The 13,872-nt window shown below is 44.7% G+C and overlaps 2 protein-coding genes across 2 annotated transcripts; both read left to right on the top strand.

Moving 5' to 3' along the window:
- Window positions 1–2,785: 2,785 nt before the first annotated feature.
- Window positions 2,786–7,133, top strand: PCOAH_00021150 (Kinesin-related motor protein; the record flags this gene model as incomplete). Its single annotated transcript, XM_020058922.1, has 2 exons — window positions 2,786–3,073; window positions 3,282–7,133. 2 exons carry the CDS (start codon window positions 2,786–2,788, stop codon window positions 7,131–7,133), a joined length of 4,140 nt encoding a protein of 1,379 aa, XP_019914302.1.
- Window positions 7,134–9,650: 2,517 nt separating this feature from the next.
- Window positions 9,651–11,360, top strand: PCOAH_00021140 (Uncharacterized protein; the record flags this gene model as incomplete). The annotated part of the gene is made up of 2 exons (XM_020058921.1): window positions 9,651–10,977; window positions 11,131–11,360. The coding sequence occupies 2 exons, from the start codon at window positions 9,651–9,653 to the stop codon at window positions 11,358–11,360; spliced, it is 1,557 nt and encodes a 518-aa protein (XP_019914598.1).
- Between the last annotated feature and the right edge of the window lie 2,512 nt (window positions 11,361–13,872).

The raw sequence follows: 13,872 nt of genomic DNA, 5'->3' as shown, positions 1-13,872 counted from the left end.
ATACGCCGTATGGTATGCATTACATTCGCCTGCGGATTTATCACAATATGGTGCTTCGCGAACAGGGCATTCTCATCCCCGCCGGCGCAACCGATTTAATAATTTAACGCGGTTAGGGACGACTATCCCATGTACCATATGTCACGCGTATCGTGTAATGTCGGGGGCGAGTAATTCACTAGCACCGTAGGGTGAGGGAAAATCCGCATGGGTCCCTTTTTCCCCGGTCACTGCGCAACAAAATGTGGTAGCCCTCGATATATTTTTTTTTTTTTTTAGTCTGCTTAAAAAGAGGAAGAATATGAATCATACTGCTTCGTTCCAAATGAAGAATCATAAAAATGGCTAACTAGTTAACAAGCCAATAAATGTATGCTTTCCTTTTAATGTTAATTTTTTTTTTTTTTCTAATATGTGCCCACATTCTGCTTAACACTCTACTAGGAAAAAAGGCCATAACCCCTTAGTCGCCTCTGACGCGTATGCTGCGTTTGGGTTTTTTTTTCTGGGGGAGCATACTTTGTTGGGATATTCGGAAACCCACCCAGGAGTATATCATACAGTTCGACGAATCGAATGTGTTCCCCGAAAAATTAAAATGATAATCATTTAGTGTGAAGAAGGGTAAAAAGAAGTATATTAGCTTCACAAAACGCAGGGCGAACATGTACATTATACATACATATAGGCAACGCACCGTGCCAATTGCATGCGAAATTGTTGCCCGAAGGTTTTACCGCGTCGCGAATACGAGTAGAATGCTTCTCCTATTTGTTGCTCATTTTTAAGTAGGCTAATACGTGGCAAAATACGGAAAAGAAAGTCGAGTATTGTGAGTTGTTTTTCCCCTCATGATGTCACCTTCGTGGGCTACTTTTACTTATGAGCAAAAATAGGATGAAAAAAAAAAAAAAAAAAAATCAGCCAAAGGAAATTTACCAACTTGCGTGGAAATAACAGACGCGGGGATTTTACAATTCGTCCGCTCAAATTTAAATGGACCTTCCTTCTAGATGTTTTTAATTGAAAAATTTGCATCAGAGCAAACGAGCTAGCATCTATGTAGGACTCGAAATGATGCATCGAATGACCCGCGTGGTGTGTTCATGTGTTAAGCTGCTTTGTTCTTTTCCCTATAACGTGGTCTTTCCGTCGTTTGCTCTTTTAAAAAAGAAGTAGAAAAAAATGGATGTGCTTTCGGTTAGCATTTCCATCAGAGGAAGCTACCAAATGAAATTAGTGAGCACATGTTCCTTTACGTATGCAACACTGGAATGTTTGCTTATGATTGATTAGGGTGTTCCCCCGGTGAACATTGCCCGCTTGTACTTCATCCCCTCCTCCCCCCTCCACAAAGTGGTTTCCGTTTAGCAAGCAGAGCACCTCTATAAATAAATAAAGCTATATTATGTAGCACCACCAGAGAAGGTAAAAAAAGGCATGCAAAAAGGCAAATCAATTCGTCCCTAACAGCGCATAGTGAACGTAAAGATGAGCAGCTCAGCGATCCCCTCCTGGGTGTTATTATTCACCCTCGTTTAAGCTAAGCTTCCTTATGCTGTACGTAACTTGAAAGAGAAATGACAAAAGAGGTGCACAGGAATGAGTACAAAAGGTGTAGGCCCATTTGGTTATAATTCCTCACGCGCGAGAAAAAGGGCGGAACGAAGTGCTGAAAATTCTAAACGTCCACTGGTGCCCCCAGCAAATGTGGGGTTTACGCGCACAAAAAATGTGTCACTACAAGTGCGCCTTATAAAGGCGGTACTTAAAAATAGACAAGCATATCATCCGCAAAAAAAAAAAAAAAAAAAAAAATGCCCATCTGTATATTTCCATACCTGCATGTGTAATGCCGCAGCGCCTTCTTCTCTTGACGCTCAATTTGCCGCCTCATGAATGACGCTTTCACGTGGCACAAATGTTTGATTCCCTCGTTGTGTACCCTTCGTATGGGAGGAAACCTCATCCGCCTCGCTTTTAAAGAACAAAAGTTATTTCCCACTTGTGCTCTCCATTTTTACGGGCCTCTTTCTTTATTTTTTTAGCGCAAGCTGGGTCGTATTGCGCGAACGGGAAATTTACACCACACCTTTGAGCATGGGGGAGGCAGCTAGTTTGTTTTTTCCAACGCATCCGTGTCCGCCGCCATTTTGAATGCTCACAGGTGTAATTTGTGCTTGGGCAGTGACCGATCGGGCGAACTAGCCAAGTGCGCAAATCTAGACATTTTTTTTTTTTTTTTTTCCTTTTTTCCCCTGTGGTTTGTTTTCTCTAGCTACGCCTAAACGTTGCTATGAAGGTTGGGCCATTTCTCTTAAGGCGATGAGATGTATAGTAACTTAGGTCTCCAAAGCGGCATAAGAGAAAATTGGCCGATTCGTTGACCCACTGGTTGGTGCGTTGCCCGTCTTTAGCGCAAATTGGAGGAGAAGTGCACTTGGACGAGAATGTTCCCGAGTTTGCCCCTGAGGCCCATTTGAAAACACCAATTTGTGTTTGCGCTATTTATTTCCTTTTTGGCTCACTCGCTGGGAATATTTTCCGCTTCGCCATTGAGATTTTTTTTTTTTTTTTTTTTTTTTTTTTCGCACCTCAACTATGCGAGTTCATAACACGTGATTGCGCTCCTTTGTGTGAATGCCCCTTCGCGTAATGATGATACGGCGACTGGCTAAAGAGGGTCCTTTTCTCGAAGAAACTTGCGCCACCCGTTGGGGACTACCCAGGGCGCATACACACATTCGCATGCTCACACACCAGTCCCCACCCTCACGCCATCCGCATGGACGGAAGAGCCAAGCAAAGTACAATGCTAAGGAACTCCTACCACAATGACAAGCCAAGCTGTGTTAACATAAAAGTTATTGTTCGCTGTAGACCCCTAAATGAAAAGGAGAAAAATGACGTAAATAACGAGGAGGTGGTCAAAATAAAGGGCAACGAAGTGATCTTAACGCTGAACAGGAATAATGAGATTTATGAGAAGAAGTACAGCTTCGACTATGCCTGCGACAAGGACGTGGATCAGAGAACCTTGTTTAATAATTATGTCTTCCGAATAGTCGACGAGGTAATGCCCCCATGGGGTGTATGTGTGGTGGTGCATGAAACTGCACGTCTGGGGAAAAAACTTCCACTTTCCCCAAAATCGATATGTTTTTCCCTTCTTGGGTGTCTATACCAATTTGTCATAACAGCCTTGAGTTGTTCCTTTCGGAAGGGGAAAGACAGATGTGCATACATGGCGTTTTCCCCCTTAAATGTAATCCCTTTCGCAGGTCCTCGAAGGGTTCAACTGCACGCTGTTCTGCTACGGGCAGACGGGCACGGGCAAAACGTACACCATGGAAGGGAAGATCCTGGAGCATTTGAAGCATAATGAGAGTAAGAAGATCGACCTAAACGACAGCATTAACAGCGACATAAATTACTACTACGAATTGTGTGACAGTGATGACACGGGCATTATTTTCCGCGTCGCAAAGAGGATTTTCGATATTCTAAATCGGAGGAAGGAGTACAAGTCGACGAGGTTAGTAGGGGGGGAAGAACAGGAAGACATTGCGTGGCGCCGCAGTAGTTGCGTCAGTGAGGGGGAGCAAGTCCACACGGGAGTAAGAACCCTAGAGGGGAGTGTTCCCCATGGGGAGATCGACCCGTCCCCACCGAAGGGCATGTCCACACGTGGGTCTGCACAAAAAAGTGATCTGTTCGATCCACAGGAGGAAAAGAAGGAAGGGAGCAACGCAGGGGATATATACAACGTGGAGAAAAGCTCCTACGATTTCGTCATAAAAGTGAGCTACCTAGAGATATACAATGAAGAGTTGTGTGACTTGCTCAGTACGTCTAGCGAATCCAACAAGTTAAAGATCTACGAAGACACAACGAATAAAAACAAAGGGTTAAACGTAGACAAACTGGAGGAAAAGTGCATAAACTCGTTCGAAGAAATTTATTACCTAATCTGTTCAGCTGTTAAGAAAAGAAGAACCGCCGAAACTTCGTACAATAAAAAGTCCAGCAGAAGCCATTCAATTTTTACCATCACCCTGATCATGAAGGACCTAAACAATGACGGAGAGAGCATTACCAAAATAGGGAAGCTCAACTTAGTCGATCTGGCTGGTAGCGAAAACGCATTGAAAAGCTCCTATGGGAATTTAAAAGTCAGACAACAGGAGAGTTGTAATATTAATCAGTCTCTGCTAACTTTGGGTAGAGTTATTAATGCGCTTATAGAGAACTCGTCGTATATTCCATATAGGGATTCTAAGCTGACTAGACTGTTGCAAGACTCCCTAGGAGGGAAGACGAAAACGTTCATCGTGGCCACCATTTCTCCTTCCTCTCTCTGTATTGACGAAACGCTAAGCACACTAGACTATGTCTTCCGAGCGAAAAATATTAAGAACAGACCAGAGATAAATGTGAAGACAACGAAGCAGTTAAAAATAAAAGACCTAAACAACGAAATAGAAAAGTTGAAAAATGCACTAAATTTGAGTAGGGAAAAAAGAGGAGTCTACCTCGATAATGAGGAATACAACAACATACAAAACAGTCTGAAAAAGAACAGAGAAATATTACTACAAAAGGAGAAGATCCTCTTTGAAAAGAGTAAAAAAATTAAAACCCTTTTGAATAAAATGGACTACACGGATGACGTGCAGAATCAGATTGTGCATTTGCTTAAGGACGTCCTATCCAAATGTAGGAACATCCAACTGGTTCACGACATTTTGATAAACAAACTGTCGGAGGAGAAATGCGTCACCAGGTTCCTCCTAGCAGAGTTCCACCACACACAGGGGGAATACCAGCAGCACGTCAATCTGCTCGCCCAGACGCAGAAGAAGATCTCCTCCTTGTTCCGAGAAACCGTCTCCAACTTCAGGAGGAGGAAGAACCAAGATTTCTCCACGCTGAGGGAGGTTTGTAGCGTCATCACGACCGTGCTTGGGAAGGCCAAAGAGGACATGGCTCAGGGGAAGGAGGTCATCATGAAATCACTTGACCACTTGGAACGACTAAACAGGGATACGGTTCTGCGTGAGAACAATCTGCTTAGTTTTCTCCTCGACAAGGTGGACGCAATGCAGAAGCATGACGAGAATTGTTTTGTCCAGTTGGGGGAAATCACGCAAGAGTTCCTATCCTGCAGGGTGGACCTGACGGAGGTAACAAATCAGCGGAATGATTACCCCGAGTGGGAGGATCCATCGGGGGAGACTCCCCAGTCGGACCGCCAAAAAGCAGTGACCATGATGACCACGCTGCGAGATCTAGCACAGTGCGATGAAGCGAGGGAAGTACTGAGCCAAGTCGACAATTATTATTCCACCGAAGGAAGTACAATCAAGCAGACCGTCCAGAACATGCAAAACGTAAGTCACCTACTACACCTATATTTAAAGCATTCATTTGAAGAGTTAAAAAAAGACATGAAAAAAAAAATAGAGACACTAAATGAAGAAAGGGAAAAGCTAGCCAAATTGGTGGAACAGCTACGAAGAGACTATGAATCCTTCGAGGCCAGTTTAAACAAACGGAAGGAAAAAATTGTGGAGACGTATAGAACTAGCATCAGGGAAGATATGGACCTTTTTCAAAGTCGACTAATGGAGGAGGTCAAAACAGTGATCCAAAGGAATATGAACCAAATGGATGAAACAATAAATAGGAAGCTACATTTGTTGTCTAGCCAGCTGCACGAAGAATCGAAAAATAAATTTAAAAAAATCATTACCCAGTCGGTAAGTACTTTGGAGGAGTTTTTTTTAAACCATGAGGAACGATGCGATAGACACCATGAGGGTTACCTCCACGAAGCTGACCTGGTGTGCGAAAAAGTAAACTCCTACTATGAGCATCTGGATGGTGTCTTCACAGAGGTAGGCAACCGATTTACTAATGAGAAAAGAAAAATGGAGAGGAACGTGCAAAACGTTACAGACACGTATAGAAACATTATCCAGGGGAACAACGAAGCTATTGAAAGGATTGCAAACCTGCTTGAGGTCAACACAACGAATAGTAAGAAAGACAAAGAGGTGCTTTACAATGATATGTCGAAAGCAGTTTTACTCGAAAGGGACGAACTGCACGATGGGGAGAAGCAGGCAAATGAATTAACCGTGAGACACATGGAAGAGGTTAACCTGTGTAATAGCAACTATGGGGAACACCTCCATAAATGTAACTCATACGTTGGGGAACTGTTACAACGATTTTGTGAAAATGAAGCAGACCAGGATGATGAATGCGTGGCACTTCCCAGTTTGGATGCCCCCGTCCAGTATGAAGGGAAGGACATTCAAACGGAAATTGAAAGGGTGCGTTCCTACGCTAGTGAGAGTTTCGCCCATTTGGGTGATGCCACATCGGGTGATGCTACATCGAGTGAGGCGAATATGCATGGCGTAGACCCCCCCGGTAATGCCTGCGTGAGGGCGGATTTACCAGATAGTTGTTGCCATCCCTACGCCGACCTTCACTACAACCACGTGAGGGAAGAAGTCCTGAAGGAAATGGAAGATGTCTCCGTCCAAAAAAACATAAACTTTAAATGCCTCTTCGATAAAATTGAGGAAAATTTAAGTCTTATCCTTAGTGAGAACAACTTTGCACGACACGGACGTGGGAGTATGGAGCTCTCCAGGGGGGACACCATCATACCACTTCCTGCCTCTCGTCCTACTGCTTTACCAGTAGTACCACCTCCCATTTCAGTTTCTCCCCCTCATGTGAGTGACGTCCTTCCTACAACCGGCCATGGTAACACCACTCCGTCTGCACCAACTGGAAATGTCTTACGAAAAGGGACAACCCTTGAACTGAGTCAGAAGAAAGCAAGTGATTTATTCCCTACAACTGATGCAGAAGCAGATTTGGACAGTGGAAGCTCGAAGATCCTTTCAGACTGCACCAGGAAGAGGAACAAAAGCATCGAAACTGTAACGGGGCGGAAACTGTGCTTCACGTCCAATGAGCTGAGGAATCCCAGTGCGAAAATAAAGTCGATCGGAAATAGCGGGGGTTCCAGAAAGAATTCCCCGGCCCCGAAGAAACTCAAGGAGGACGCTTACAAAGGCAGGGGCATCAAGTTCCTTCGCAAATCGGAGAATTAGCAGAACTGTCACAGGGGTCTTGCTCATCGTGCGTTCTTACCCACTTGTTTATGTATATATCTACCTTTTTAAAAAAAATTTTTTTTTTTTTTATTTTGCACTCCTTTTTAATGGCTCAGAGGAGGAAGCTTCCATTTGACCGCACGTGGATCTACTTCCTCTTGAACCCTCAAGATGGAAGAGTGCGTGTATCCTGTATTCGTGTGTATAGTTTAACATTTGCATGCCGCCGTTACGCACACCCACCTTTTGCTTGTTAAGCGTGGAGGTGTCCTAGCAGCATACATCCCGCGTCTTCCTTCGGTTCACGTTGTTTTTTGTGTGTTCGTATCCACGTGCATTGCTTACAGTGGTTCTGCCCGCATTTGTTCGAACTGCCCAAAATGTGCTGGCTTGGAGTTTTGGCAAATTGGATGGACAGCCCATTTGGTGCATTCTGCATCATTCCCTTTTTTTTTTTCTTTTTTTTTTTTTAGTTTTTTAAATTTTTTAAACGTAAAACGTTTGGCGTAAATATGACATCACTGTGGCGCTCCTTTGGAGTTATTCCCTACTGTGTTTTTTTTTTTTTTTTTTATTGTGATTTTTTTGGATGACCACATTATCCCCGCGGGGATTCCTCAGCATTCCAGCCAAGATGCATAAGAGGGTTGTGCCACCTAAGGTTGGTGTTATTTTGTGGAGTCCCCCCGCTTCGATCTGCTCTCTCCGCGTTACACACTCTGGTGGGCACTGCTGTCTATATTTTTAAAAGCGCGCTCCCTGTCTGATCAGCGTTTATGAACAGAGGAGTAGGTTCTTCTCCAGAGAAGGAGATCCATCCAGCAGAGGTCTCCACGAAGTGGCAGTGTTGCAGTGTGTAACGTGTACATGGCGCAGAGACAACGTTGTGCAGAAGTGATCTTTTCCATTTGTGGAGGTCACTTTGTGTCCAACCTTCGTCCGTCTCTTGGCGCATCACATGGTAAACAAATTTTCCATCGAACGATTTCTTTCTCACATGTTAGCGGGGGGGGAAAAAAAACAGAACGTGGTGAGAAGCAACGCGGAGGGGCCTCACAAAAGTACACATCGAAAAAAAGAAAACGCAAGGTGGAGAGAGGGTGGAAAATTTTTCAATACTGCTAACACATGGTGGAATTCATTTTTTTTTTTTAATTTATTACAAATAAATTTTTCCGAGAAAAGGAAAATATATGCATACCAAATAGCAGTGATGGAAATACCCCCAAACTGCGCCAAGTGGGAGGAAAAAAAAAAAAAAAAAAAAAAATCGCACACTGCAAAAGTGCTCACTCGGAAAACACGGCGTCGCTTCCCCCCTCCAAGTAGCGTTAGTCGGGTCCCGGGATGAAGGAAAATAACGCAAACTGGCTAGAAAGGTAACCAGTGACACAGAATGGCAAAGCTGCGTAAGAGGAGGCAGCGACTATATAACTTCCCCTGACGCAAGGAAATAACGATTTATGTAACCTTCTTCCGCCCTTGACACGAACGGAAAGTGACGCACTCTGCAAACACGGTGAATGAACCTAGAAAGGAGCAATTCCAGAGGGAGAGAGAAAGGGCTAACCCGCACGCCGTAGCGAAGCGTAAAATCATAAGGCAGAGAGTCACACCCGCACGTATGCCAGAATATATTAAAAACCGTGCACGAACAAACAAATATACGCACGCAAGTACGGACTCGCACACACATGAAAGAACATGCCTGTGCGTAGCGTTCGTACACACACGAATTGACGTGAGGAGTTACCTACACACACACTTATGTGAACGTGCGTGTGGGTTGAAAGGGGAAGCAAACCAGCTGTGACGGTATAACCCTGGCCTAACTAGGAGTCGAAATCGTTTCACCAAAGACCAGCGCAACTGCGGAGAGAAGTTCCTCGGTTCAGTAACCAACGCGTGAAGGGAAAGAAGCAATTAAGGCGAGCCGAACTGGGCAATCTCTAACAGCAACCGAAACAAGCGAAGCCGGTCTGTGCGAACGGGCAGGTCAGGCACGCCAGGCACGCTCACGGGGAGAGCGAACCGAAGAGGGACCACCGCAGCGAAAAAGCTGGACGGGCGGAAAGAGGCCAGGCACGTACGCGCAAGGCACCAGAAGAAGAATGAATGCGAAAACGGCACGGGCGAGGGGCACACCGAGGCGCGCAAAAACAGAAGAAGCAACCTGAGGCGGCGGCTGGGACGCAGCGTCAGGAATGCGAAGAAGGGAGCGCACAGAAGGGAAGAAGCAGACAAGAGAGGACAAGACAGGTGAGTGTTAGACGGGAATCGTAACCAATCCGGGTGGCGTGATCCAGGAACATGCCCTGACACGGAGCAGAACGCCCACCAGAGCAACGCACAAGTGATTGACGCGCCCAGGGAGGGGCGGCACAGGGGGTGGAAAAAAACGCAAAGCAAAAAAAAAAAAAAATTAGTGGTGCAAATTGGGCGAAAAATATATTGGTAACTTTTGGCGAAAATTCGGCCGGCACGAGTATCTCCTGCTTCTTAAGCTTGTTAAAAATGTCAGATGTGTTTTCCATTTTTAAAAAAAAACGAATAAAAAACGCAAAACTGTGCAAAACGTCTGTAAAAAAAAACAAGGGAAAGATTTTCATGAGTGACAAGTCCCGTCGGAAGGCCTACGCCACGAACCAATCGGTGAGCAGCAACCACAGCGGGTTCCTCCACAAGCACAGTAGTGAATATAACAACGCACCAGGGGGGGGAGAAGAAGGAGTAAGAGGCAGCTCCGTACCAAGCAACCACAGTGGAAGCCTGAACGGCGTGGTGAAGGAACCCCCATTCAGCAAACTAGCGGAAATCGAATTATCCAACAGCGAAGCGAACGTTGTTGTGGAAGATTTTCCAAAACTTCCTGTGAAAAACATAGAATCATGTGAAGAGGTCTACAACATCTTCTACCTAAGGGATCAGTATCTCATAGGAAATAAAAATATCCAAATAAATAACGACCACCTGATTCTTCTAGAGACGACATTAGACAAGCTAGACGCAGCGATAACGGATCTAGATACGGAGGAAAGTTACTCCACCAAGAAGGTACTAACCAGTGTGTATGAAAAAGTATCTAATCTGTATAGGAGTTTTAAAAGCATGAAAAGTTTACCCCCCCAATTGTCCAATGCGTATAGTTGCTTCCAGAGCAATATTATTTTTGTGAAGGGGAAGCAATTTAAAAAAAACTACGTGTTCGACAATTTAATTAATATATACACATATCTGCAGAACAGTGAACTCCAACAGGATAACATCGAGACGATAAACCAAGCCATTTACATAAATGAAAAAAATGTATCCTCTCCTTCCTTTATGAACAGAAGTATTCTCACTTCTAATGAACAGGTCCAGGAACATATAGAATTCCTCCCCATGAAATTTAACCCACATTTCGTAGAATTGAACAAAATTTCTATTTACTACCTTTTCGAAGAATCCATTAACCACATCATTTGGCAGAAGGCGCTAGACGAATTAGTCGTTGTTAAAGCGCTGGCAGATATTCCCTACTTGGACCTATCCGAAGTGGAAGGGTTCGACTTTAAGAAGATGAAGTCGGGACAAAGGCAATGGTATCCTGTGTATATTGCCAAAGAATTAAGTGAGGAGGGACTTGCCACAGTCGAGTTTCCCTTCTGGTTTTACATCGATAATTTAAAAAATATTTACAAGAGGGAATTTGAGGATATGAATGAGCTGACCGATTTACCAAGTCCCTTCTTCTTCGAAATATCTTCCATGTTTTTGGAAAACAACGCGTTTAAGAACTCCACGCCGATTGAAACCATAGGCCAGCGCACCCCCTACAAGTACATCCTCAAGGTGGCCGGTAAGTGGAGCGTTAAATCGGCACCGGAATGGCCGTATGACAATACGGCTCATTTGTGAGTGGCTGTTGGGAGGGTCTGTTGAGAGGGACCCTTCCGTAGTATCCTGCCCCCTTTGTCATTCCCCTTGTGTGTGTTTACCCCCCCCTGTGTAGGCCTCATCCAGGACATACGGCAGAAGCGCATTCACAAAATTATGAACCGGTTTAAGAACTGCGATGTCCTGTCCGAAATTATGCTCATAAATAACATCCAGATATACGAAACGTATTGTGTGAATTACTTGGCTTCCGTTTTTTTCCAGAACAAAGGGTCCACTAGTTCCGTGTCCGATTCCTTTGACGTTCGCAACTATCTCTTCGATCCCTTTGTTTTTAGTGCCTGAGGGGGGGCGTGCCAACTGGACGGAATAATTCTCAACTATTGCATGCACGTATAGCAACAGTTTGGAGATGCCGGGGGGAAGGTTATCCCCACGGTAAAGTTAGGGTTATATCCCCCGAGGAGGCACCATCGGTTAGCAGCCCCCACCAGTTAAGTCATTTCTCAGGTTCCTCTGATCCACTCCCTGTTTTAGTGAACGAATACATTCGCCCAACGGGGCACGTAACGCCACACCGGAGGAAACCGGGGTTACAACATCGTCCCGCAGAATCATCTCGCAGAATCATCTCGCAGCATCATCTTGCAATATCATATTGCGAATCCTTCCTATATCCCCTCTCGTCTCACCTCACCTCATCTAACCTATTCTTTTTTTTTTTTTTTTTTTTTTTTTTTTGGTATGCCCCTTGTTTAATGGCACATGTTCAGCACGCACGGATGGTTCTGCTGCGCTCCTCCCGTACCGTGTGCCATTATTTGTTTATATTTCCTTTTTTACAGTATAATTAGTCTTCCTTTTTTTTTTCTTTTTTTTTTTCGCCCCTTTAACTTTGATTAATGTAGCCCAATCCTGCGCTTGTCTGCAGGAGGGAAGATGCATGCGCATGCACATGCACATGTCTGTGCACAATTTTAATGATAACCTTTTTAAGGTTCCCTTTTTAAGGTTCCCTTTTTAAGATCCCCTTTTTTAATTGCTTTAACTTTTTCAGTTAAAATGTGTGGCATTTCTTATTGACCGGGGAGGGGCGCCTCTCTTGCTTTGACACCAACCAGTCGCAAATTGGGTCATAAGGGAGGAACCTCTTCCAACTGGATGCGTCACTAAGCAGTTGGTGATGAGTACTTGGATGGTTTGTCTTGCCTACCAGAGTAGCGTTCACCCATGATGACCTCCATCCAGGGATATACAACCGAACGAATGCACACGGTGAGGGAAACGAAGAATAAGTCATGCAAACCTGTGTCTGGGAAAGTTTAATAATTGCGTGTCCTTCCACCACGGGTGTGATATGCCTATGGTACTTTTCCAGTTGGAAGAAAAGGCCAAATCAGTTGTCCATTTTATTATTTTTTTTATTTATTTTTTCTGTATACTCCCATTTGGGAACTCCTTCCAGCGTTGGGGGATGACAAGCGGGGGGAAGGGGAAAAATAAAAAAGCTGGAAAACGTTGCCCTTCATCCCCTAACTATCCAACCGGAGATATGCACACTGTAGGAAGTCATCCAACAGAACGCGGTGCAAGAACCCCTTAAAGTTTTGCAATGCGCGGGTGAATCGTTCCTCTCTGCCTACTATGTGTTGTTCTTCCATGCTTACTTTCTTTTTTTTTTCCCAACGTAACCACAACGGTGGGGATCCTGCCATAGTTGCGCTTTGCACGCAGCGAAGAAGTGGAAGGTGGGGACAGAATTGACGGGAGACTGAACGAGGAATAAAATGGTAGGCCGAAGTAAAAACTCCTTTACAGCGTTACCTCACTCTCTGCAGGCACATGTGCATACGTAGCCGAACGAGTCTCCACCCACGCGAGCAGAGGCGCCAGGTGGGAAGTCTGCGAAGTTTGCGAAACATGCAAAGCGTGTAGGGAGATCACACCATAGTATACACTCACCCTTTGGGGCATATTTTTTTAGAAAAAGTACGATTCTGCATAAATTGGTGAAGAGGTGAAGGAGCGAAAAACTACCGACGGGGGGGAGGTGCCCCGCGGGATCCTTCAACATTCCCGGCGGGGTTTACCTTTTCCACAGCAAACAAAAATTAAGGAAGAAAAAAAAAAAAAAAGAAAAAAAGAAAAATAAGAAAGATGAAATTTTTGTAGCGAAATGAACGAAGCAAAATTCTCCCCCCTACGACGGACAAAAATAATTTCCTTTCCTCCCCTTTTTGCGCCCCGCCGTTTGTCGAAGCGTGCAAGAAAAAAGAGGCTAAGCAAAAGCTCCGCAAAAAAAAAAAAAAAAAAAAAGAAAGAAAAAGGCAAAAAAAAGGAAAAAAAAATTCTTTTTTGCGTTTTTACTTAACATTATGGGGATAAGTACGAACGCGTAAAAGAACGTGTTCCTTTTTTTTTTCGGGAAAATAAGTTTGTAGTTAGGCACACAAGTGCGACCGTTTCACTACAAAATGTTTTCGTCGTTTAAGTGATTGCGAATCGGTAGCCGCACGTTGAGCGAACCGGTGGCGACGTAGTGACTATCGTGACGGTGGCGATTGTGGCGTCATTGAAACGGTTGACGCCATTGACGTGAGTGGGCTGCTCCCCGAACACCACCTGAATGAAGTAACAGCCGAAGCCCGCAGTGGAGAACTCGGCCGGTAGTTTACCTTCGGGTGGGGCGCCATAGGGAAAAGGCTAGGGGACTGTTTGTGTCGTTTTCCAGTTTGCCTTTTCCAGGTGTGCTTGGCAACATTTTTGCTGTTGCTTTCCCCATTTTCGAGCTTGATCACCGTGCAGGCCATTCCCGTTACTTCTCTCCCCCCCATGGGCGACTAACGAAGACTCCACG

This window comes from Plasmodium coatneyi, chromosome 8 (genome assembly GCF_001680005.1).
Source record: "Plasmodium coatneyi strain Hackeri chromosome 8, complete sequence".
NCBI lineage: Eukaryota > Apicomplexa > Aconoidasida > Haemosporida > Plasmodiidae > Plasmodium > Plasmodium coatneyi.
Note: the sequence above shows the minus strand (reverse complement) of the source record. Positions and strands in the feature narration are given on the sequence as shown.